The sequence below is a fragment of the Bos mutus genome, chromosome 22 (assembly GCF_027580195.1).
Source record: "Bos mutus isolate GX-2022 chromosome 22, NWIPB_WYAK_1.1, whole genome shotgun sequence".
Lineage (NCBI taxonomy): Eukaryota > Metazoa > Chordata > Mammalia > Artiodactyla > Bovidae > Bos > Bos mutus.
Window position 1 is genome coordinate 35,461,645 of NC_091638.1, and position 27,463 is coordinate 35,489,107.

Sequence of the window (27,463 nt, forward strand, 5' to 3'; positions counted from 1 at the left end):
AATTTGAGTCAGGAGTTAAATGAAAGGAACTGGTGACTGATAAGAGGTCAATATAGTGGTGCTGTTAAATGAGACCAGGGGTCAGAGGAGGAAAACAGGTTTAGAGTTTACCCTGCGACATGTTGAGAAGTCTGTGACACATGTAAGGGGCTCTATCTGGTCAAGAAATTAGTATCTGACTAAAACTAGAAAGTAACAGGGCTAGAGATACAGACATAGAAATCATCAGCATTAAGTGGTATAGCTGGAATCAAGAGAGTGAATTAAATTACCTAAAAGGCAAAAGGGGAAGGTGAAAAGGTCAAGAACGGAATCCCAAGGAACACCCATTCTTATAAAGCAAACAAAAAGACTTGATCAGACATATGAGAAGGAAAAAACAGCTGCAGTGAACACCGGTCTTCTGTGGCTGCCCGGTTTTCAATTCTCACATGTGAGAGGCTCCCCTACTGAAGAAAACAAAAGGTGTCAGTCACTCTTCTCCCTGGCCATGTCCCCAACTTAGGCTTCACTTGTCAGTTACTCCCACCCAAGGGTTTGCATCCTGAGCGACACTGGCCAATCCTAGCCACCAGCCACGTGAGGCTACAGAGCACTGGCCAAGCTACAAATGCAACTGAAAGCTGCTGTAAACACAAAACACACAAAGGATGCTGAACGTCTTAGTGTCAAAAAATAATGTAAGCTATCCCATTAATAATTCTTTTGTACTTATTACATGCTGAAAGGTTAATACTCTGGATACGTGTGGATTGAGAACTTGTATTAAAATCATCCAGCTAGCTTTTTATTTTTCACTTTTCTAATGTGCTTACTAGAAAATGTAAAATTACACCATTGTCTTATAGGATCTTTCTGTTGGACAGTACTGTTCTGGGGCTACCAGGAGAGCAACATCCAAGGTCCAGGGTCCAGGGGCAGTGCCGGGGACAGCATCCTAACTGCACTGACCCTAAGGTACAGGCCTGATTGTGGTCCTTGCCATGGCTTCCCTTCCCATTCATTTCCCTCATCTTCCAGCCTTCCATCTATTCTAAGAGCCATCAAACAGTGTTCTGAGTCAATTACAGAATCTCTTTTGGATAAAGCAGCAAAACACCAACTAGTGGCTTGGGTAATAAATGACGTTAAGTTGTCACCTAACAAGTATTTTGGTCAACATTTAGTGCAGAACTTCTACAAAGTGAGCTAGAATCCATGCTCTTTCTCTTTCCTTTCTGCCAGCGCTGGCGTACTGGCCTTTTATCCACAGGCTTGCTGCCTCATGAGTAATGTGACTCAAATATCCTCCAGCATGACCCGGTCACACAACTGGATTCCAGGCAAGAAGAAAAGGTCTTTTTTTTTTTCAGATGCCCCCTAGTGGGTATCCACTTGGCCATCACTGTGTGACATGGCCACCCCCTTTTAGGAAGGCTAAGAATATGTAGATCAAGAAAAGGGTTAGAGACATTGCCACTCAAAGCAAACCAAGGGAGAGAGAGAAAGCAGCAATGTCTGCCAACTTTCTGAACACCAACCTTTTTTCTCACACGATAGCCAAGATGAATTTCAACTGCAAGCAACCAAGAATGCTACTCGACAGCTGACAGTCAAGGGGACCAGAAGTCTCAGAGGGAGATTTCCAGAATAATGGGTCACGAGTCTCAACCAGTGCACACATTAGGATTAGTGAAGGTCCCAAGAATGGTTCCAGTGGAGGGCTGGGCCAGAAGAGTGAATTCACACTGAATTACAGTGAATTCACAAGTGATTCAGAGAGAGAGATGGGCAAGTGTGGACAACTCCTAAAGAAAGCTGGGGGAGACATTAGGAGAGAGTTTAGGATGGTAAAAATATCTGTACATAGGATGAGGGAAAGTTGTAACAGCAAGGCAGAAGTTGACAATTTAGGAAAGAAATGGGATGACATGTGAAAACCCCCGAGACTATGAAAAAGATACAGCCAGGGGCCCAAGCACATGCCTGCACCATGGGGGCACCATCCCTCTAATTGCGCTGCCTTCAGCACAGGGTGCCATTCTGCATCCAAACTGGGCTGTTCATTCAGGACTTGGCTCCAGGAGGGGATGAGCAGTGGGCTGGGTGAAGAGCTTCAGACCTAGTCGGTGGTCCCAGCTGTGTCAGTGAACTCTCAAGCATTCCCATCGCCTTCTGGGGTCTAGCTTTTCATTTGACTTGTACTAGAAATCTTCATCATACCCTTTTAGGCTTTGATTTCTATAATTCTTAATTTTTGCCCATCATACTCTTTTTTAAGCTCAAAAAATTCTCTTTATTCTCCAAATAAACTATTTCCTGACTATTCTCATCCCCCCAAAAAAATTTCAATTGAAAATTTTTCACTTAACTTATGCCGTACAGTTTTTTAAAATATACTGCTTTCTCTCATACTAAACATAAATAATCTGAGGGCAAAAACATGCATTAAATTTACTAATCAACTGGAATCAACAGGGGTGGGAGAGGGGACACGAAATGCTCTAGTTTATTTTTTTCCAAGTTGATTTTAGGTTTAATTGACAAAACTGCATCTACCATTTTTTGGTATTATGTAGAAAGTAAATAAAACTACCCAAGAAAAGGGGAAATGCCAAAAATTAATCATTTCCACAGAAAAACATTACCAATACTTCAGAATTTTCTAAATACATTTTTTTCCTTTGAACTGAACAGACTATTTTTATATGTATCAACAGTTACAAAAAGAATAGAAAAAACAGAGTGGGATTACAGGTGATTTTTCGCCTTTTCTGCCCACTTGCATTTTCTAAATTCTCCACAATGAACATGTATAATTACTTCATAAGTTTCTTTAACATAATTTCAAAGGGCAAAAACATTGTTTTGAACTAAACATTTTAAGTGAGGGACAAAATAAAATTAGAAGACTACTTAAAATATGCTTTTACAAACAATCCTACTTATTAGCCCTGACAAAAAGAACATTTAGTTTCAATTTTAACACACACACACATTAAATAGCTTACGACTAACTAAAACTGGATATAAATTATGTTATTTTTGGTAAGAGTGCAAACTTCTAAAGCCATATTTATAAGCCAGGATAGAAAATAAAGTCCACTGAAACTTACATGAACCTTACAGGGCAGTTCCCAGCATCTAAAACTCATTATAGAAATGAAAAATAAATAAGAAAAGAGAAAAGAAAGAAAAGGGTACACTAACTCCTTGTATTTTTCAACTCAAGAGGTCAAGAGTGAAATACGACCCCAATATGTCAAGAAAATAGGAATTGTCCACTTTTGTGCCTCAGCATAAATATTTATGGAACTTCATGCTTCATAACCCTCCATGTTCTTATGTTGATTTTTATTTCTTAAAAATACAGCAGCAGAAGAGAAATTCTGTAAAGGTTCTCAGACGAAAAACAATCTAACTAACAGAAGAGGTACAAAGCACCCAGCATGGCTTCCTGACTTCCCTGGCACGGCAATTTTGGCCAAAGAGCCCACAATGTAATGCTTCTATTTCCTTCGGCAGCTCCCTGGCCTTCCATTTGGTTTTCTATTAACTCTGAACTTTCTTAGATTTGAATCTGAGCCACAACAGAGTATTTCACTGCACAGGAACAAAAACATGTTACAGTCTCATGGCTGCATGAAAGGAAATAAAGGCAATGTCGTCTGAGGGTCTTGGGGTATATCCATTCTTCAGAGCATCCTTTCCGCAGGCGCCTGGGGTTCAGTGTGAATCCATGACACAGGGACGGTGACATTTTCATTAAACCCCAAAATGTTGTATATGTTAAAGCTCTATCAAAAGACAAATAAGGCTTTTCATAAAGAAAATACATGTCTCATTTTTTTTTTATCAATGTTCAAATGCAATACTGACCTCAGGGGAATTTAATATACCAAAACTCTGATGAACTTCAGATTGAGAATGATTACAAAAACATGAAAGTTGCTACCAAGACTTTTTGTTGACATAAATAAAAACTCTTCTAATATGTTTTTATTTTTGAAATGGGGAGCAGAATATCTTTTAGTATTCATGGAACACCAAGATGCAAAACTACAAGTCCTAAGAGTAAGTGTATGAAAGGAAAGAAAATCACAGTTAACATCGGTCTGATATTAGGTAAAATGAGTGAAGGCAGAGGAAAAGAGAAAACAGAAGCTGCTAGAACACCCTGGTTCTTTCATTGCCCTACCCAAGCTCCAAACCTCCACACATCACTTGCCAGTCATTAACAGTCTCACCCCTAACCTCTCACTCTTGAAACCCTCTTCGAACTTGCTGGGTATCGTCCACAGTAACTTGTATTAACACTATCTTTTACCCAACTATTTCAACACAGTTTACACACCAAAAAAAAAATACCTGACTTAAGACTTTTCCATAGGAAACTTAATAAATGGCCTAAAAATATTAATTTCATCAGTTCAGTTGCTCAGTCATGTCCAACTCTTTGCGACCCCATGAATCGCAGCACGCCAGGCCTCCCTGTCCATCACCAACTCCCGGAGTTCACCCAGACTCACCTCCATCGAGTCAGTGATGCCATCCAACCATCTCATCCTCTGTCGTCCCCTTCTCCTCTTGCCCCCAATCCCTCCCAGCATCAGAGTCTTTTCCAATGAGTCAACTCTTCTCATGAGGTGGCCAAAATACTGGAGTTTCAGCTTCAGCATCATTCCTTCCAAGGAAATCCCAGGGCTGATCTCCTTCAGAATGGACTGGTTGGGTATCCTTGCAGTCCAAGGGACTCACAAGAGTCTTCTCCAACACCACAGTTCAAAAGCATCAATTCTTCGGCGCTCAGCCTTCTTCACAGTCCAACTCTCACATCCATACATGACCACAGGAAAAACCATAGCCTTGACTAGACGGACCTTTGTTGGCAAAGTAATGTCTTTGCCTTTCAATATGTTATCAAGGTTGGTCGTAACTTTTCTTCCAAGGAGTAAGCGTCTTTTAATTTCACGGCTGCAGTCACCACCTGCAGTGATTTTGGAGCCCCCAAAAATAAAGTCTGACATTGTTTCCACTGTTTCCCCATCTATTTGCCATGAAGTGATGGGACCAGATGCCATGATCTTCGTTTTCTGAATGTTGAGCTTTAAGCCAACTTTTCACTCTCCAATATGAAATATTAATTTCATATTAGAAGCTAATTATGTCAGTATTTAACATATAAATCAATCTGAGACAGAAGTTAATGAAGGTCAGGGAACTACTTGCCCTAGGAAGCAAGGGTAAAATCCAAATCTTTTGATTATCATCTCCAGAATTTTTTCATTGAAGTATAATTGATTTACAATGTTATATGACTTTCGGCTACAGCAAAGTGATTCAGTTTTATATACATCTCCTTTATCTTTTCCATCATAGTTTATTATAAGACACTGCATATTGGTCCCTGTGCTATACAATAGGTCCTTGCTGTTTATTTTATATATAGTTGTTTGTATCTGCTAACCCCCAGCTCCTAAGTTATCTCTTCATCCTTTTCCCTTCGGTAACTCTAAGTTTGTTGTCTATGTCTGTTTCTGTTTTGTAAATAACTTTTTTTTTTAAAACTTTACAATATTGTATTAGTTTTGCCAAACATCGAAATGAATCCGCCACAGGTATACATGTGCTCCCCATCCTGAACCCTCCTCCCTCCTCCCTCCCCATACCCTCCCTCTGGGTCGTCCCAGTGCACCAGCCCCAAGCATCCAGTACCATGCATTGAACCTGGACTGGCGACTCGTTTCATACATGATTATTATACATGTTTCAATGCCATTCTCCCAAATCTTCCCACCCTCTCCCTCTCCCACAGAGTCCAAAAGACTGTTCTATACATCAGTGTCTCTTCTGCTGTCTCGTACACAGGGTTATTGTTACCGTCTTCCTAAATTCCATATACATGCATTAGTATATTGTATTGGTGTTTTTCCTTCTGGTTTACTTCACTCTGTATAATAGGCTCCAGTTTCATCCACCTCATTAGAACTGATTCAAATGTGTTCTTTTTAATGGCTGAGTAATACTCCATTGTGTATATGTACCATAGCTTTCTTATCCATTCATCTGCTGATGGACATCTAGGTTGCTTCCATGTCCTGGCTATTATAAACAGTGCTGCGATGAACCCTGGGGTACACATGTCTCTTTCACTTCTGGTTTCCTCAGTGTGTATGCCCAGCAGTGGGATTGCTGGATCATAAGACATATAAGTGATATCATCTTATCTTTTCTGACTTGACTTATATGATATTCTCTAGGTCCACCATGTTGCTGCAAATGGCATTATTTCATTTTTATGGCTAAGTAATATTCCACTGTGTGTGTTATTCAATTGCCCAGTCATGTCCAACTCTTTGGGACCCCGTGGACTGCAGCACACCAGGCCTCCCTGTCCCTCACCATCTCCCGAAGTTTGCCAAGTTCATGTTCACTGCATCAAAGATGCCATCCAGCCATCTCGTCCTGTGACGCCCTCTTCTCCTTCTGCCCTCAATCTTTCCCAGGAGTCTTCCCCAGCACCACAGTTCTTTATGGTATTATACATAATACATACATTTATATGTACATATATGTATACATCTTTATTCATTCATCTGTTGATGGACATGGACATTTAGGTTGATTCTACATCGTGGCTACTAGAGTGATGCTATGAACACTGGGGTTTATGTATTTTTTTGAATTATAGTTTTCCCCAGATATATGCCCAAGAGTAGGATTGCTGGACCGTGTGGCAACTCTATTTTCAGTTTTCTAAGGAACTGCCTTACTCTTTTTCCATAATGGGTGCACCAATTTACATTCCTACCAACAGCGTAGTAGGGTTCCCTTCTCTCTACCCCTCTCCAGCATTTACTATTTGTAGACTTTTTGATGATAGTCATTCTGACCAGTGTGAGGTAATACCTCACTGATGTTTTCATTTGCATTTCTCTAATAATTAAAAATGTCAAGCATCTTTTCATGTGCCTACTGATCAACTGGATGTCGTCTTTGGAGAAATGTCTATTTAGGTCTTCTATTTTTTGATTGCCATTTTTTTTGTTGTTTGGTTATTGAGCTATATGAACTGTGTGTGTATTTTGGAAATTAAGCTCTTGTCAGTCACACTGTTTGCAAATACTTCCTCCAAGTCCACAGGAAGCTTTTTTGTTTTGTTTATGATTTCCTTTGGTGGCTCAGACGGTAAAGAATCCACCTGCAATGCAAGAGACCCGGGTTCGATCCCTGGGTCAGGAAGATCCCCTGGACAAAGTAATGGCAATCTACTCCAGTATTCTTGCCTGGAGAATTCCATGGACAGAGAAGCCTGGCGGACTACAGTCCACAGGGTCACAAAGAGTTGGACAAGACTGAGCAACGTACGCTTTCACTTTGCTGTGCAAAAGCTTCTAAGTTTGATAGGTCCCATTTGTTTAGTTTTAGTTTGCTTTTTTATTGCCTTGGAAGACTGATCCAGATTTTTCATTATATATATATCATATTTACATGCATCTAATGAACTTAAAGGTTCCAGGTTTAATTATCAGCTAATTCTTCATGTTTAAACCAGCCATAATAAGTTCAACAGAAACTTAAAAACTGAGCCAATCGAAGTTTAATCACAAAGTAAAGCTGCTTTCGAACTGTGCTGCTGGAGAAAACTCTTGAGAGTTCCTCAGCAGGGAGATCAAACCAGTCAATCCTAAAGGAAAACAACCGTGAATATTCACTGGAAGGACTGATGCTAAAGCTCCAATACTTTGGCCACCTGATGCAGAGACCCAACTCACTGAAAGAGACTCTGATGCTGGGAAAGATTGAGGGCAGGAGGAGAAGGGGTCAACAGAGGATAAGATGGTTGGATGGCATCATCGACTCAATGCACATGAGTTTGAGCAAACTCCAGGAGATAGTGAAGGACAGGGAAGTCTACCGTGCTGCAGTCCATGGGGTCACAAAGAGTCAGACACGACTTAGTGACGGAGCAACAACAAAAAATCTGCTTTAGACTTTGCACAGTAAACTCCAACCAAGTGGCAAGTTAATGAGAGAGAAACAGAGACAAAGAGACACACAGAAAATGAGAATTCAGGGCACCCCCAAAAAATTTTTAAAGCAGTTTATTTACTTGTATTTTATTCTACGTTCCCAAAATTCTTTCTAGAAAACAAGTTTTCAAATTAAGAATATCTAACACTACCTTTTTTGACACCACCATTTAAATTTAAAACCCCTGCCATTTCCTTGGAGAAGGAAATAGCAACTCACTCCAGTGTTCTTGCCTGGAGAATCCCAGGGATGGAGGAGCCTGGTAGGCTGCTGTCTCTGGGGTCTCACAGAGTCGGACACGACTGAAGTGACTCAGCAGCACAGTTCATCTGCTTGTCAATTCTGCCATCTTCTGGTTATAAATGGAATCACAGTTGTTGATAAAACAGAAAAAGCAACTGATAAATCCTACTTCCTTGTGCTTAAGTCCCTCAATCATGTCTGACTGTTTTGTGACTCCATGGACTGTCCAGCCAGGCTCCTCTGTCCACGGAATTCTCCAGGCAAGAACACTGGAGTGGGCTGCCGTGCCCTCCTCCAGATCTTCCCAATGCAGGGACTGAAGCCAGGGCTCCTGCACTGCAGGCGATTCTTTACTGTCTGAGCCACAGGGAAGCCCAATATCTCCCTTAGAGTTTAAATTATATCCACGGATACTGAGGTGCAAGTTCACTCCGCCTTTCTTCCCTATAAGCCTCTTTACACATAGACAAAGAGCCAATGAGCATGAAAAGAGATTGTTTTTTACGTATATGTCTTCTCTTCCCTGACAAGACTAACAAACTTGATGATCCAGACTCTACACAAAAAGTTGAGAGTCCTCTCAACAAAAATAATTATATCTTTTAGGCCCTGTGTCTAGAAGTTGTTTATAGAATCTCACAGAACTCAGAAGTAAACTTCAAATGATTCAAGTTCTTCATGAAGTCGCTCAGTCGTGTCCAACTCTTTGTGACCCCATGGACTGTAACCCACCAGGCTCCTCCATGCATGGAATTTTCTAGGCAAGAGTACTGGAGTGGGTTGCCATTTCCTTCTCCAGGGGATCTTCCCAACCCAGGGATCGAACCCGGGTCTCCCACATTGTGGGCAGACGCTTTACCATCTAAGCCACCAGGGACATTACCCAAGCAAAACAGCATCCATCTCCAGTTCTGCACCAGTTCTGCCACTTTTAAAAGATATAAAAAGTAGAAATTGAAGGTCTAATATGTGTTTAACTATTCACTTAGCAATGGTATTTTATTTTCCACAGCAGCTGGGAAACCTTGAGTGCATCGCTATATGTCTTTGAATTTCAATTTCTTTGTTTTCTGGAACTGACAGCCTTCACAAATCTGTAAAAGTCTAAGAATGTGCTCCAAACAACAATTTGCATGACATGGGACCCGAACCAATTTTCAATAAACATTTTACATTATCAGACACTATGCTGAGCATTTTAGAAGTGTTGTATCACTTAAGCTTTACAAGAACTCTGAGTGGGGTAGCATTAACCCAATTTTTCTGGATAAGGAAAACAACAGCTCAGTAAGGTTGTGTAAACGGCCTGCGTGCATGTGTGCTCGGTAGCTTCAGTCACTCTTTGAGAACCCATGCACTGCAGCCCACCAGACTCCTCTGTCCACGGGATTCTCCAGTCAAGAATACTGGAGTGGGTTGCCATGCCCTCTCCTCCAGAGGATCATCCCACCCCAGGAATCGAACCCGTGTCTCCTGCACTGCAGGCGGATTCTTTACTGCTTAGCCACCGGGGAAGCCCTGTAAATGATCTGCAGACACAGAGTAAATACACAAATAAGACACAATTCCAACCCTGATCTGTGTAACTTGACAGCTCATGATCCATACTCTGCCTCCTTACAGAGGCCCTCAAAATAGTCTCTACCTACTTGGTAAATGTATCCAACTTCTTTATATATCCCTCAAGGACAGGGGTCAAAATTTCTTATTCTATGCTTCTTAGCCCCAATCACAGTACTAGATAAATAACAGACACTTCAAGTATCTGTAAATTCTGTAGTTTGTCAGATTCTTCAACTTCATTATCCTATATGAAAATCATACCCATCATTTCTATAAAGCTGAGCTTAATTTGGGCAGCATAAACTGACACTGCTCTTAAATAAAAAGCCAACACAGAGCTCCCCCACCACCCCACACAAACTTCATAAGATAATCAGTAAAACACACTGGCCAAGGTCATGAGTCAACACCACTTGAATGAATGCTGCCTATCGCATTTCGGAGAAAAAAGTCCATACAACAGAAAGTCTGAAATCTGTTGGAGAAAGAAGCCATAAAGAAAGCGGTGGAATGGTGTGTAAGCAGCTCCTTGACAAGAGCCACCAGGAACAATCTCTCAGCACATCCACACTGATTCTTTAAATGAATAACTACCAGCAGGATCATCGCCACATGGGGGTTATGCCAGGCCCTGCTCTCTCTCCCCTTCTGCTTCCTCCCCTTTCCACGCTCAGCTCAGGCTCAGAAGGCTGGGACAGCTGAAGAGCTGGGGTGTGCTTCTGAGCAGAGCTCAGGAGACTGAGACGAGCTCAAGCACGCACACAACACAGCCACAACAAGCTAGCAAAGGGCCCCACGAGGAAACGCGCTGAAGGAATGCTGCAGGAGAGGCTTTCCAAAGACGGACCCCACCTGCGTTCTCATGAACTCACCTTCTCCCTCTGCATCCCACGCCCTGCCTCAACAGGGACTCTGATCAGCTCTCTCCCTGAGATTTGTACAAGTCTCCTCGCCTCCATTCACACACCATGCCCACTTCCACTTCCACTGCTGGAGGCTGCTCTTCAACCACCAACCCTAAGGTGCTCTGCTCAAACCTTCAAAGCGTAACAGCCAATAACTCCTCAGCATAGCAGGCAGGGCCCTCCAGGATGGTGTAGTCCCATCTGTGAGCCATGTGGAACTTGCAAGCATCATCTAACAAGGGCTTTGCCTGAGTTCGAGAGCCTTCCCTGTACCAGCCCACCTCACCATCATCCTCTAAAACCAGCTCAAGGACGAGCTATTCTCTGAGGCCTTTCCTGACCCAACACCCATCCATCCACTCGAATTCATTTCCCCTAAAATACCTGGACCCCTTTACTGTGCGTCCACGCTTCCATGTCCATCTGCATGTCTTCACTGCAAGCCTCTAAAGGAAGTATTTTATCCTCACTGCCAAAAACACACTGAGGCCTTCTTCAGGTCTAAATCCACACTGCAAAGTCGGGATAACAAAAGTGGTGGAGGAAACTAAGAGGAGCTGAACAAAAGCAGCTGAGATAAAGGAAACGAAGAAGTCCAAATGAGCAAAGGATAGCAAAAGGGAAAGCAATAGGAAGGTGGTTCTTCTTATAAATCTGGAGACAATTCTTTCTATAATTCTTATTGTTTCGTGTTCTTAAGAAGGACTTACGGGACTTCCCTGGTGGCTCAGTGGTAAAGAATCTGCCCGCTAATGCAGGACACAGGGGTTCAAGCCCTAGTGCAAGAAGATCCCATATGCTGTGGAGCAACTAAGGCTGTGTGCCACAACTAATGAACCTGGGCTCTAGAGCCCATGCCTGCAACAAGAAGATATCACACTGAAAAGCCCACACGCTGCAAGGAAGAGTAGCCCCCACTCTTCACAACTAGAGAAAAGCCCACACAGCACCAAGGACCCAGCACAGCCAAATAAATAAATGCATGTGCGTGCTAAGTCGCTTCAGTCATGTCCAACTCTTTGCAACCCTATGGACATATAGCCCGCCAAGCCCCTCCACATGGGATTCTTCAAGCAAGAATACTGAGGTGGGTTACCATGCCCTCCTCCAAGGGATCTTCCCTACCGAGGGATTTAACCTGAGTCTCTTATGTCTCTTGCACTGGCAGGTAGGTTCTTCACTTGCTCTTAGCCAGAAGGCCAAGAAGTGATTGGCAGTAGGTTCTTTACCACTAGTGCCACCTGGGAAGCCCCATATATAAGTTTTTTTAAAAGAAGAAAGAGGAATTATCAAGTCTGCCTTATGTACTTAATGTTTCTAAAGTAGAAAGGTTCCCCAGCCCAGTGGAAAATGAACAGACAGAACAGGGCAAAAAGCCCCCTTGGAAGAGGCATGTGCTCAGATTCATCAAAAAACAAAGTGCCTGAGAGAGTGTGGCTGGGTACCTAATAGTACGGCTGCAGCTTCTAATTGTCTAACAAACTTCCCAGCACTGTCTGTACACTCCTGCCTTCAAGCATCTTAACACACACAGGCATTTTCACCTGCAGCATTCCCGCGAGCTTCCTCCTGACTTGACAGCAATCCTGCACTTCAGTGACGCCCATCTTATTTTCCACTCAGCTTATCATCCATAACTTGACTACACAACTGCACAGGAGTCTAACAAACTGCTAACACAATTTCAAATGAGAGTGCATCTCTATTAATTTATGGATAGTCAAAACCTTTCATGATCATTTCAAAAGAGGAAACATATTTCAAAATTTATCAACCTTTCTATTTTTTTGCTCAGTGGTTCTTCTTAAAAAAGGTCAGTAAACATCATGAAAAGCACTTTAAAACATGCTATGAACAACATAATCAAAAACAGCTTAAATCCCCACTGAGGGAAAATATAAAATAATAAGTAACACATACAACTGGGCTGTGTAGCCGGTAACACTCCTGACAACAATGCATCTAATCCTCTAAGCAGCCAATTTAGTGGTGAAGCTGAATAAAAATGATGTGCTTAACCCATATCTGACATTCAACAAACCCCTGGAATGACTACTGTAGGAAGTAGCTCCACTGACCTTGTCAGTTGCTACAGTAGCAAATTACAGCCTACACTACTTTCACTTTCAAGGCTCTTCCAGGCAGGACTGGCCTTGAAAATGCTGCATGCAATGCTCACTCTGACTTCAAAATCTCCACGTGTGAATACACTGCCACCCTCAAAAACTAACCAGTCTAATAAACTAAGATTTTTCAGTAGGCCAAAAAATATGGAATTCTGAGGAAGACAAAAGGAATCACGCTTTTGATCAGTGTGCTCCATACCTGCTGAGTATTCTTAGACACATGACTGCCACGTCAACTCAGTAAAAATATTTACGACTGGGTTATATATTTAAGTTTTTGATAGTCCTTCATCAGTCGTGCTTAAATATCACTGAACTCCAGAACCATCTAGGAATCGTGCTGAAAATGCAGGACCCACAGCGTCACTTCCCAAAAACTTCATTTGTAAACTGATGCCCAGGCAACTGATTCTAAAGTCGGTGCTCCCTGGGCCATATTACTATGTGGAGAAGTACTGTTAGAAGTACTTCAGAAAATGGTATCACTGGGCATTGCCTGGCAGTCCAATGGTTAGGACTCTATGCTTTCACTGCAGGGGACCCAGGATCAATCCGTGATCAGGGAACTAAGATCCCACATGCCACCTATTGTGACCAGAAAAAAAAAAAAAGGAAAAAGAAAACATGGTATCACTGTGTTCCTAGCTTTCTCAATCCCAAGTTGGAACGGGACTGAAAAGAAAAATCTACCCCCATCCACACACATCACCCATGAGCACGTTAAAGCACAGGGGCTGCTTTCAACAGCCAAGAAACTTTAATGTTCTTTCATTTCTGAAAACAATATTGACTAAGGCCATAAGTACAATAAGACCCAAGAAAAGTCAAATTCTAAAGTTAAAAAAAAAAATCATTACCACTGCAATGTCATAGCATCTGTTATACTAAAGTAAACCCACCCCAAGCCTTCTGGTCTAATTACAGATTCTATTTACTTCTTACAGGGCTTTTTCTGTGTCTGATGAAAACTGAGCCATAAAATAATTGAGACAGGGATTTAGAGATTTGGTACAGCAAACCTCCTAATAAAAATGGCACAAATGGGACTCTTCTTGCTGTTGTTACATATTAAATCTTATTTGATCGATTTTACTGTATTCCAAATTACAAACATAAGGTAGAAGGTTGTAATTATAGTTTTATTGATTTGTCATTAACTTTTAATCAACCTGCTACTACAGGGAATGGTTACTACAGCAGTGCTTGCTTGTTTCTAAGTTTCACACACTTATCAATCACTACAACAAAGTAACTGGACACACTTAATGCCAACAAATATACAATATTTTGTTTGTAAGGCATCCGTTTGCAACCGTAACTATCTTATATTACCACAAATGCATTACAGAACAAGGACTGCACTAAACTGTATCTGATTTTCTCTAGGTCTCTTTACACCTTTCTGACCACTGACAGCTATACGTGTTTTTTATATTCTGTTCCTTTTTATTTCACCTATTTGTTTCTCCTAAATGCATCTGGTTCTTTCTCCTGCAGCGACCACACTTGGCTGAATCTGAAACCGAAAGTTGATGCTCTGTGAAACAGAAGCAAATGACTAAAACAGAAAGGCAGCAGGCACATGTGCTGGGAACACTGACACTGACCGCCTTTAGGAGTTTATCAAGAAAGTCGAAAGATCACAGGCGCACAAGAAAAACACTTCACAAACTCCATAAATGGAATAAACTTTTTACCATACTAAACGTAACTGAATTTAAAATCAAAGTCAACATCAAGCCATGTTTCACCAGTGAAATCCTCAGTCTATATACCTGCTGCTGATCAGTTCTCATCTTAAGGTTCTCCTGGCACCACAGAGGCTATAAAAAGGCATCTGACACAAGGCTTTACTACCTTAAGGACCATGCAAACACTATGAGACACAACACAGAGAAAACTATCCTAGAATTATTTATTTCCAGTCTTACAGATACCTATTTTCTAACTCTGAAGCCTACTCAATTCATCTCTTTTGCCCAACAGTTCACACATAGAATATTACATTTAAAAGGTTCCAGTTTAAAAAAAAAAAAAACATTTACAGATACGAACATATTAGAATACAATGTTTTCTACAGATCAAATATTGTACCATTAATCTGACTAACCTAACAGCTCTCCTTTGCCGGATTCGATTTTAACACTTTATATAATTTTTGTAAGTCTAAGAGAAATTTTATAACCCGAAAGTCTACCCTCCAACATGGCAAATCAAGTTTCAAGCACAATGGTCCTATGTGAAATGAAAAAAAAAAAAGAAGCCAAGTTCTTTTTAAAGCTTGCTCTCAGAACATACTACAAAATATAAGCCAAGTGTTGAGTTTACAAGAATATATTTAAACTAAATCAAACTAACAAGCAATTCTAAAACAGCGGCAACACAAGTCAGAAAGATAGAATTTTTACAAGCTGAGAGACAATCCAACTCTCTCACAGTTTGTTGTTGTTTAGTATATATACGTGAAAATAACTGCATACAATGGGTTCTAATGTCAGAACATGATCACAAAAACGTAAGCCAGGGATAGTAAGTTAAAAGATTTAATTAAATATAAATTGCTTTTAAATGGCACACTAATTTTCAGGCAGAACTCAAGTCCTGGAGTCTTTACTTTGGGTAAGAGTGGGGGGAACGAAAATCCCCAGAAACTGTACACAAACTGTGCACAAGCGCAGCTTACTGGAGAGACAACCACAGGTTTCGTTAGCTTCCTAAAGGTGTCTCTAACTCATAAAGGAACTACTACTTTATGCTCTTTGCTACTCCAAAAATTAACATATTGTTAGTCCTATCATACTTACAAGTTCAGTAAATTATTAATACAACTTTAAATCCAGAGTTGGCTTGGGTTCTACAAAATTATTTGTAAACCAATATCAAAAGTAAGTTTTATATAAAACACTTCTGTGAATTTAATGTCTTTTGAGCTAACTTCTTTCAACACTCTCTTCAAGGAGAGATGTTTCTTAAAGCTTCCAAGTACGCTTAAAAAAATAATCTTTAGCAATTAGGTGCAGAACTCCTTACACATCCATTAGACCATTCCTGTCACTGTGTTCAAATCTTCTATGGTCTTAACAAGTTATGCCTGCCTGGTCCTAGGACTTTTATAAAGTAGATGTGACCATCACCAATGAAGATAATTATTGTACTGATTTTTCATTATAATTCTGGCAATTTTTTGCTTTATATTTTGAGACTATGCTATTTAGCCCAAGTTCAGGTTTATTACATTTCCCAAGAGAATTGTTCCTTGTATCAGTATACAACAGTTTCTTTTTCATTTAAGTCTTTTTCTGGGGAAGGGGGCTAATATTAACATTACTATCCACTCCCAAGTAGCCTTTCTGAATCAGTGAGGGCCGACCAGAGGAGCAGAATCACTAAGAAAGGTAAGAATAAGGAGTTATCACAGGGATACGAACAGTAATTGTGAGAGCTAACTAGGCAGTTCATATAGCACTGTTGCCTCTGCATGGAGAGTTGGCACAGAAATTTAGAAGACAGGCAATCAGGAAGGAAAGATGGGTGTGAAATGGAGACAAGCAAGGACAAACTGAATTTCACCTTTTCCACCGCCCATCTCAAGGCTGTGGGTGCCTGTAGGACCAAGAGCATCCTTCACCAGAGCCCACACACCTGACTCAAAACTTAGAGAAGCTGAAGAAGATGATCCTGTGGGAGGTGGAGCAGCTGGAGGCCTGGCTTGCTTCCTGAAGCCAAAAGATCATTGATGAGGTGTATGAACTGCAACTGTGTCTGACCCCACACCAACCTTCTGAGCATGAACACAAATGCTGCGTCACTTTCGCCTTCAAAATGTTGTGTGGATTTCTCTTGTAGCCAAGCTAACATGGAACCCTTGGGAAAGGGAGTTCTAGGAAACAGTTCTTGCTCAATTATGCTGACAACAAAAAGCCACAATTTACATGGATATTTTCTTCTATTTCTTTAATTTTATTCTTTCTGTATAATTAGGTTTGAGGTATGTCTCTTGTAAATAACACATATCTGGATTCTTCTTTCATACTATCTAGACTATCAGCTATCATGTTTAATTCATTTACATTTATTGGGATTTAAGACTTTCATAATTTAAAAAAGAAGTGTCTTTTGAAAATGAAATGAAGTAATATATATACTGAAGATAATTCATGCTTTGCATTTCTGAAGTATGTTATACACATAATTTATTACTTACCACTTCTCCAACCGAGGCAGCCAACATATGTGTCACAGGCATCAAATATGAAGAAGAATCAGTGTGCAAAATCCATTTCACATATTCATAGGTGACAAAAAAGGCAGCAGCTGAAATTTAAAACAAACCAGTCTCTCACAAAGCTTAAATATCTGTGCAAACTGTGAATATGTTTCTCAAAAAAAATTACAATACAGTAACTTATGAGACAATGAAGATAATAAATATTAAATATGAATATAAATAAATATAAATATTTATAAATATGTTGTTTATATTTTTAAATATTTCAAACATAAGTAAAAATAATAACAATATAATAATATGTATTCTTCCCCTGCCATCCCATCACTCTTACGGATTTCACTGAGCCCATGTTACACGCTTGACCTTGGACTTACAAAAATGCAGAAGACATGACCCTGCTGCCATGAGGAACCCTAACAGCTAACCTGGCGTTTACCAATTTGTACTGACAAGTCACTTAACACTTTTTAATAAGAGTTTTAGAAAAGGATATGAATATCTGTGACACAAAATATCTTTACATATGATCATAAAATAATCAACTACACTAATTTACAGATAGGTTAAAACTGCAAACATGTATCTCAATAAAACACCTATTCCATTATGCTTTATTGCTGGATACTCAAAATAACCATGGCTACTTTGTACTACCTCAATTCACCTTTACTTCAAGAAAACAATCAACTATTTAACTAAAACTGAAAATCAAAAGCTCTAAAAAGCTACCCCATCATAGGAACTAACCTTAGCAGCACAGGAACACTTTTAGACTTCCCATGCACTGTTAATCAAAGATGTTTATCAGTTACATAAAAGATTTGGCATGAAACATAAATACATGGCAAAATCATCTTTCAAAGGTCATTTGAACATGTCACAGCAAAGTCTGAAATACTCAGGAAAAGAGCTTGAGAGTGAAAAGCAGTTCTCTACCCTTAGTCAGTAAGCTTGTAACAAACACTCCTCAGCAGCTAACAAACAGCAGGCCAGAAGAGGCGGCACGCTGTACCTGGATGAGTAAGGCCCAAGTGGGCAGCTGTATTTAGTTAACGCAGGACCTAATTCCCACCTGCGATTCTTACTTAGGCTGATCCTGTTTTGGCCCACTCGCTAAATGGGCTGGAACAGGGGTGCCCAGTCTCCGGGATCTAACACCTGATGATCTGAGGTGGAGATGATGTAATACTATGAGAAATAAAGTGCACAATAAATGGAATATGTTTGAATCATCCCAAAACCATCCCCCACACAGACACCCCTGTCTGTGGTAAAATCGGTCTTCCACAAAACCAGTCCCTGGTGCCAAAAAGGTTGGGGACCACTGGGCTAGAATATCACCAATTGAATTCAGCTCTAAGTTCCACCTCCTGGACATTGCACCACCCACCCCCAACCCCGCCGAGTGAAAACAAAGCAAAAAAACTGTGGTTCCTTTACATTCCTTCTGCATTCCCTTCTAAACACGTACTACGTATGGATCTTGCCTACAGTTCTTCTCCTCTCGCAGCCCTCAGCCCCTTCCACTCGCTGCACAATACGTCCTCAAAAAAACCTACAACCGCTATATGTTAAAATGATGTATTGTGTTCTGAAGAGAACTTGAACCAATAGCAAAAAATGTTTAAAGTGCCTCATAAAGGGTTTCAATTCACTAAAAATTTGCAGAAAAACAGCCATTTCTGGAATGGTGGCACTCTGACTTTTTACCCAGCCTCTCCTATTCAATGATGTTCTGTGGAGGGCAAAGTAAAGCAGTCCAAGAACATCCACTTTCTCAAACATACAAAAATTCAAAACCACGTTCTCTATATAAACTCCTGCTCACAAGTATCAAAACCAGTCCTGTGAGCTTAAGGGAGGCCCATATACCCTGAAGACCATCACTAATACTTCATCAATCAACAATCCCTACACAATATGCAAGAGAGAAAAATTATTTACAACAGTGAAGGAGACAAGGTAAGGAGGAGTACCGAAAAGATAGGTACTTAGTAACATATTGATATTTCTTTGCAATTCCCTAGTTCAGAGGTTCCCAAACTTGTCTGCATATTAAAATTACCAGGGGATATATATTTTTTTAAAAATCCAAAGCCCAGGCCACACCTCAGACCAACTAAATTCCATACCTCTGAGAGTGGGTCACAGGCAGCAGTACTTTCTTTTAAAAAAAAAACTCATTAGGCGATCAGGTGACTGAAACACAGGCAAATATAGGAACCAAGGCCCATCTCCCACTAACAGTATATTTGGCATGGAGTGCGTGCTAAATGGTGACTTGCTATAATGGATTACTGAAAATTTAGGCATAAAAGAATTCAAAGTGAGTGAAAGTCGCTCAGTCATGTCCAACTCTTTGCAACCCCATGGACTATATAGTCCATGGAATTCGTCAGGGCAGAATACTGGAGTGGGTAGCCTTTCCCTTCTCCAGGGAAAAGAATTCAAGAATAACCTAAAAACAGTTGGCTGTTCTAAGGATGGCTCGGGGAAAGGGAAGAAGGGATAAACTAAAGGACCAAAAAGATTTGCACTACAAATCTTTATGTGAATACTGTGCTTTTTACAGATGGACATTTCAATGTCAGGTTAACAAGAAAGAATTTCTAATGAAATACACTGCGAAAAAGAAATCAAACCTTAGAATTGAAGAATCTTCTGTCATGTTTGGTAGAAATCAACACAATATTGTAAAGCAATTATCCTTCAATTAAAAATAAATCAAAAAAATAATTTTTATTTTTAACGGAGCAGTGGTTTTGTGAGTGTCTGTTTGGTGGCAGTGGTTTTCTGTTTGCTCAGTTTGAGTGCCAATCAAAGCATCAGTAAACAATTATCAACATAAGTATCTGAATAAAAAAGAGTATACCAACAGATGGATTAAATAAAACAGGTTCACCCGCTCCACGAGACTCCCCAAGGCAGAGATTGCTGAGCTTAGCTTCACATCTGAATCACCTGGGAAGCTACTAACACTCCTGATACCCGGGCAAAGCCAAGACCAGTTAAACTTGTCAGAGAGACACAGGCATCAGTAGTTTGTAAAACTCCCCAAGAGATTTCAACATTCAGGCAAGGTTGAGAACAACTCCTCTAAGGCATCACAATCAACGCCAGAGGAGTCTAACTAGGAGTTCTACCATGAAAACCACTTTCAAAAGACTGCTCATGGTTTTGGTTTTTTGTTGTTGTTTATGATGGCATCTATAGCACTAGTTGAGTCAAAAATAATGGATTAATGAATAGAAAACAAATTCCAAGTATCAACTATATTAAACATAAGGAATTCTATCTAGGGTTGGACCACATATTATTCTGAAAATAAATCCCATTAGCTTGGCTTTATATAAAGCAATGAAAATATCAATATAATTGTTACCATTAGGAAAGGATCCAATAGCAGTAGAAGGAACTCCAGCGTATACGCCATAAAAACCACCGGCCTTATAAAATCCTTGGGGGCTCTGTAGCCTGGTTTTAATGGTATCCAGAGGAAATAATATCAAGTCAACAGAGACACCTGCTACTCCGCCAGCCTTAAAAAAAAAAAAAAGGAAATTTACAAAAAACTAATAAGCTTCCATTTGACGGATGGGGATAAGAAGGTAGTTTTTAAAGCATATTTCTTTCAAACATGGTTTTAAACTTCACCAGACTACTTTGGTATAGTCAAAAGACCTCCTACCTGAATTTACAGATTTGTCCTGTGAAAATAACCATTATTATGCTATAGTTTCCAACTGTGAATTTTATATTATATATTCAGTTTTAAACAAATGTTTAATGATTTCTTTAACAATTTTAAAATTAATTTTAAATTAATGATTTCATAGGGTTCAAAAAAGTGAAACAAACAAACCTCAGAAAAGTAGAGAGTTCAAAGTCTCCTTCCTTATCCTGAAAAACTGAGGGCATCACTCTTACTGGTTTCTTATTGTATACGTCCTAAGTTACTTCAGGTAACACACACGAGCAAATATGAATCTGAGGAACCTCCCTGGACATCTAGTGGTCAGGACTGGGTGCTTCCACTGCAGGGGGCACAAGTTCCACCCCTGGGGGCGGAACTAAGATACCACATGCTGTGCAGCCAAAAAAAACACAAATTAAAAATAAACAAGTAAATGGCAAATTTTTTAAAATATGAATATGTATTTTATTTTACTTTTTAAGTAAAAGGTGATTTGCAGCACTGTGTTTTTTACATTTGACAATTTATCTCAGTATTCTTTCCAAATTATACCAAATGTTTTATTTTTGGCCTTTTTAACTGAGTAGTGGATCTGCATTTTAAGAAATAAATTGTTTTGAAATTTCCATTCTAAATTGGTAATGTTGCCTTTGAATCTAGATCCACATTTTAAGAATCACATATCTGAGGATTCTTGATATTTTCTCTACTTTTTGTATATTGGAAAATTCCTTGATAAATTTTAATTTAAGGGAATAAATGAAAAAATAGAGCTAAATTCCTGGAGGGCATTAAACCTGACCCAAACGCATCATCTCCCAAGAGACACCACGTTGCTTTAGGGAACGTGCACTTTAAAATCTGACTGAAAACCAAGCCTGCCCCTTGTGATTACAGTAAAGCATTGGCAGAGGAGAACATTTTAAAAACTGGTTACAGCTTAGTCAAAGCAAAAAGAAACTCCAAGAAACAGAAACTCAGAGACAGAAGAGAAAGGTCAATACACAAGGTCTGAAGGTACCCATTTACAGACATGAATCAACACCACTTTATAGCAAGTAAATGGAAGAATTATAAAGCGGCAATATGGTTCCTACTCAGTAATTTTTAAACTGAATTGCTAACTTTCCTATCTTTTAGACTTTGAACTATGTGAATATATTACCTATTCAAAAAGTAAAAGTAGACATTAAAAACTATATATTCCATGACACACACAAAGAGGAATCAATACTATTCAAACATACAGGCAGAGTTCAAAATCATCTGTTGTTTCCATCCTTTGGGATTACAAAGTGCTCAGGTGGTATAAGGGTTAGTACCTAGCAAACACTTTCTGCTCTACTTGGCATGCATGATAAAACCACTGCAAGAGTTCACTGGAAAAATGAAACTACTCGGATGAGAAACGAAATAATCTCCGTTTTTCAATGGCTAGCATAGGTCAATTATTAAAAATTAGTGTACACTACCTTGAAAGGCATGACAGAACCATGCAGGTCACTCTGCAAATGACCTAACAAGTTGTCATGAAAAGAACACAGAGATGTGCCAGTAGAGTATCAAGTGGGAGTAGGAATAAAAAAAAGACAATGTGGAAATCAGCTAAGCCACAGGGCAAAGGTCACAATTAGGAAAGTTAAAAAAATAAAAATTAAAAGCCAACTTTTTCAACACTCTTCTCACTTATTCTTTAAGGATTTTATAAAGTCAGTATGTAATAAAATATTTTGCCTGACTCTTCATTTTCTCAAAACACAAGGAAAACTAAAATTCTTGTGAGAATGTCTGATATGACTGATTTCTTTTAAAATATGCTGCACTTCATTCTAATTTTCTCTTTAATCTTAGGAAGGGGTTCACAAAGATGCTTACTATCTACTGCTAAATTTTAATCAGTAAGTTAATTACTTTTTAATCAATTTGGCTACTTTGCATGCATTGATTCTCCAGCCATTCTTTCATCAGAATTCTTGTATACTGAGAGTAAACGATCAGATTCAATCTACTTATCTAGCAAATCATGAATCAAGAGCTACTAACTTCTATGAATTTCAAACTTCTATAACTCAAGTATCATGTAAATTCATGAGACTGGAAAAAATACAGCTAACAGGAATAAGAATACATATAAATGTAGACACACAACAACATGTTTAAGATTTTTTTTAAAACCTTAAACCTTAAGGAATGCTTATAATTTTACATCAAGTCAGCAGCAATTAAATCTTAAGGAACACTACCAATTTATTTTTTTTCTTCAGCCTGAGAAATTGTTTTATTTATGATCACGTATCAAAAAGGTTACCAAAGGATTCGTTTCAACATTTACGGTAGATTACAGAGAAAATCCTAAGTACTAGACAAAACCCAAAAAGAACGTAACACAGATAACCAGCAAGCTTTACCTCACCATAACAATTTATTGAGATCATGAAACCATATACAATAGATAACATACATGCCACAACCTTAAAAGTGTTACAGACAGCAAGAATCTAATCAGTGCTTTGAAATTCCTCTGGGAGTTGAAGAACGTTAAGATTACATGCTATGAAACCTTTATTTCTCCAAAGAAAGCTGGCAAAAACAGGAAAAACAAAATCACAGCTACTCAACTACAGGACAAAAACCAAACCACGTGCCTAATTTAACTAAGCAAAATGATCACAGGCCCCCAGCCTAGACCACAACTAAGAACACGAAAAACATTAACATGGCTTCTCCAGAGAACATCCCTCCCCGACATTCTCTGTTTTCTCCACAGGTGAAGTGGCCACCGGTGACTTTAACCTCCTCAACGCAAAGCTGTGGCTTCCCATGAGATCTGCCTTCTTCCGCATCCTCCACCCACTCTCCCTACAGCGCTTCTTGACCTCTACACTAATGGCAGCTTTGTCTTTGTAAAACAGATTTCCACGCTCTTTAAAGTTTCCAAAAGCCCTTAGGATGAAAAACAGAATCACAGTACAACCTGAAAGCCTCTAGAAGTTCGCCCCCCAACCCCCCGCCACTTCTCCACCCCCAACTCCATCATTAACGCTTTGCTAGGTACCTTCTGGCCACCTTGACCTTTTTCCTGAGTCATCTGATCTCGCCCGTTTCCAGGACTGTGTACATGATGCTCTCTAATCCCCCAAGTCTGCGTTTAGACCCTCTTGTTCTACACTGATTAGAATTTTAATTTTATAGTTGAGCATCTGACCATTTCTTCAAAGTTTGTGTGTGTCCCACGAGACTGTAAGATCCATACCTGTTTTTTTCACCAATATGTTCCCAGCACCAGTACACAGTAGGCCATAGTAGTAGGCACTTAATAACTATTAGAAGAACACATGAATTAATGACTATAACAAAAGGTTACTAACCATGTTGCGGGGGGGTGGTCATTGTCATTGAGTTTTATTTTTTGAGGCCATGCAGCATGCAGGATCTTAGTTCTCCAAGATGATTCTCTCTCAGTAATACCTCAATTCATTTCTTTCACAGCACCTTATGGTTAATGCTTTGGTTTGTTTGCCATCAAATCTCCAAGGGCAATCACAGTACCAGTAGGCAGAATATATGGCAGAGAAACTGCACATGAAATGAATTCAGCTGGAGGAAAACTTTCCTTGAAACTTCTACCAATCCATCCTAATTCTACTCTCTTTAACTACACTTTAAAAAGTATGCATATGTACCATTATTTAATAAATCCTAAACAAATTTTAAAACCATGTTTCTTTCCTTAACTGACACCTGCTTTCAGCAACTGCTACTGTTGCTGACTTAAGAGACAGTCTTAAAGAGCAATAAGGAGCACGAAATCCCATGTTACACTGCCTGGAATCTGAGCTCAGACACTAATACACATGAAATGTATCTGACTTGTGTGACTTCGGACAAATAATCTAACATACCACTCCTCAGTTCCCTCACTGGGAGAACTAGGATAAGACTTCAATTGTTGTCAGAATTAAACCAGATGCTGTACCTAAAAAGCTTACCCTACTTCCCCACAGAGCAATGCTCTCACAAGTACTACTGCTATCTCACCAGCTGTACAGGGAACGCCTTCAAGAGTGGTAATGCCTCTCTCTGCATCTCTAAAACCTAGCTTCCACAGATCTCCACAAATCTGGATTTAAAACCAACGTTCCACACGTCTGAGTAAGATCCCCCTTCCACATCTCTCCATAGCACGCTGAAAGTAACCCTCACGTCATTCAGACTAACAATCATTTCCCTCTTCAGCCTCCACCACCAGACCAGGTCTATCTTGTTCACCATGTTATCTCCCACACCTGCAGAAAACATTTGATAATTGAATGAAGAAAGCCCTCTGAGTCTCCATTTCTCAGGAAAGCTTTCGTAAAGATATTTGTCTGTTTTCTGCCTCTGCCCACTCTCCCACAATGAAAAAACAGACAATCTGTCTGGTTCACCACTGTATCTAGTAACCCCTACTGGACCTGTTTTCAAAATATTTATTGAAGGACTTTTGGGGGGGGGGGTTGTTTTTTTAAAACACGTTGATTCTTCTTTCCTATTATACACCACTGGCTGCAGAGCACGGCTATTTGGGCTCATCAGTACATACCTAAATCCTAGAAAAATATTCAGACGCAGAATAGCCGATTAATTATGTATTGAATGAACGGATACATCATTTTCCGAAAATAAAAAAGATACAGTAAAACGAAAACTACAGTCTTGGCCAACAGGTCTGGAGGCGACTTGAGAGTCCTTGTGAATATTTCATTAACTGCCAAGTTCTCCCAACTATGGTTACAGTATATAATTAAAGCTTTTCTTTTTCCTTTAGATAAACCGCGGTGCGGAGGACGAGTCAAGTATCCCACCGCTAACCCACTCCTGTCCCTCTCTGGCATACAGGTAGCAAACTTAGGGACTTGACACAAGCCCCGCCGCGGCCCAGAAGCTCTGCGCTTCCTCCCAGACCTGGTGACAGGTGACCCAGGGACGATTCACCGCGCAAAACCGGAAGGAGGTGCTAAGAGAAGACACCGGGGTTCCGGTGCAGGACTCCGGCACTCCTAAAGTCCTGTACTCACCACCAGCGAGGCTGTGAACCCAGGCCGGTCCATGGCCCCATGGACTTGATCAGGGTTATAATTCAAGGCTGACCAGAGGCGAGTCACGGACGCCTGACACTGGGCGCCGCCATCTTGGAAGCCGCCGGCACTTCCGCGGCCATGTGAGGTTGAACCACAACAATTACACGTGCAAACGGGGAAGCTGCGCCAGGAGTGCCGGGATGGAGGGGCGGAGTCTGGAAAGGGTGATCTTGTCAAGTCTCGCGACTCTTCTCTGCCTCCAAGTCCGACGGCTTCTCAGTAGGCTGGATGGAGGAACTCTCGCGAGCAAATGAACCTAGATTGAGAACCTGGCGCAGCAAGCCCCACCCCCGTGAGCGTAGGGTGAAGCCCAAGCGTTAACCTAAAGGAGGCGTGGCTATAAGTGGAAGGCGTGGCCATGGAGCTGCCGGACTAGTTTCTGGGGAGGCCTGTGGCTTCCAATGTTATTTCTTTTTGCTTTATCGTTTGGCTTCATCTGTAGAAATTTTGTCTGACGTTTCCATAAAACAGACTCATCATTAGAAAATTATTAACTATAGAAAAGCACTTCAAAAGTTTCCTTCTTGGGATTTCCCTGGTGGTCCAGTGGTTAAAAATCAGCTTGCCAATTTAGGAGACACGGGTTCTATCCCTGGTCAGGGAACTAAGATCCCACGTGCCATCAGGGCAACTAAGCCTGTGAGCCACAACTATTGATCCCACAGGCCGCAACTAAAGAAAGCCCAGGTGCAGCAACCAAGTGCCATGTGCCATTAAAAATAAATGATTTTTTTTAATTCCTTCTTTGAGTTAAAAATTAACATCCTCTACTTCGTATTGTTGTTCAGTTTCTAAGTTGGATTGGACCCTTTTCGACCTTAGGGAATGTAGTCTGCCAGGCTCCTCTGTCCATGGGGATTTCTAGGGAAAAATAATGGAGTTGGTTGCCATTTCTTCCCCCAGGGGATTCTCCGGATTCAGGAATTGAACCGGGGTCTCCTGTGTTGGCAGGCAGATTCTTTACCACTGAGCCACCAGGGAAGCCCCTACTTCTCCTTACGGACAGTTTTTGCACTTAATATTATTCACGTGTTCAGTTATTCATTTGCTCATCTTGTTAGCTGTGGTACCAGTTGCACACCTCAAAGACCACTTTAAGTACATAATATAAGCTTCTTGGAGCAGACAGTGACTTTACATTTTTTAAATAAATACCTTCTAAGTTTTCTTCTATTAAGGACCAACAACATCTCAGATAAGGTGCTCTGATACAGCTGCTTTGTAAGGTGAGCACCATTACAGAATCCTGGTTCTGCAACTGGTACAGAAGCTGGCCCAAACCTACAGAGAACACAAGCCACCCAGGCTTGAAATTTGACTGAATATGCCTTCATCATCTTTCCTCAAACCCTGTGCTACAGCCTTAGCAGGCTCTATCTGCCTTTCTTCACTGTGTCTTTCATACCACTGCTACAGTCTTTATTCTCGTCCAGTGGAAATGATCTAGAAATGATTAGCAGAATACCTTTAGCATTTCAAATTCTGAACATCCAGGAATTTGAGCGTGGCTTACCTGAGCAGTTTTGTTACTGAAAATTGAAAAGAGGCCAGACAATAAATTCAGTTA

General features: G+C 40.3%; 1 protein-coding gene across 6 annotated transcripts in view; it reads right to left on the reverse strand.

Moving 5' to 3' along the window:
- Window positions 1–26,164, reverse strand: part of SLC25A26 (solute carrier family 25 member 26) — a 146,496-nt gene extending 120,332 nt beyond the window's left edge. For 2 of the 6 annotated variants that reach the window (XM_070359687.1, XM_070359689.1), the window contains exons 1-3: window positions 25,834–26,159; window positions 20,465–20,621; window positions 17,056–17,165 (exon numbers count right to left, since the gene is read on the reverse strand). In XM_070359687.1, coding sequence (XP_070215788.1) covers window positions 17,056–17,165; window positions 20,465–20,621; window positions 25,834–25,866 — 300 coding nt within the window. In that variant the 5' untranslated portion in view covers window positions 25,867–26,159. Of the gene's footprint in view, window positions 1–17,055; window positions 17,166–20,464; window positions 20,622–25,833 lie in introns of all 6 variants that reach the window. The other 4 variants (XM_070359690.1, XM_070359688.1, XM_070359691.1 and 1 more) reach the window with 4 other exon arrangements.
- Between the last annotated feature and the right edge of the window lie 1,299 nt (window positions 26,165–27,463).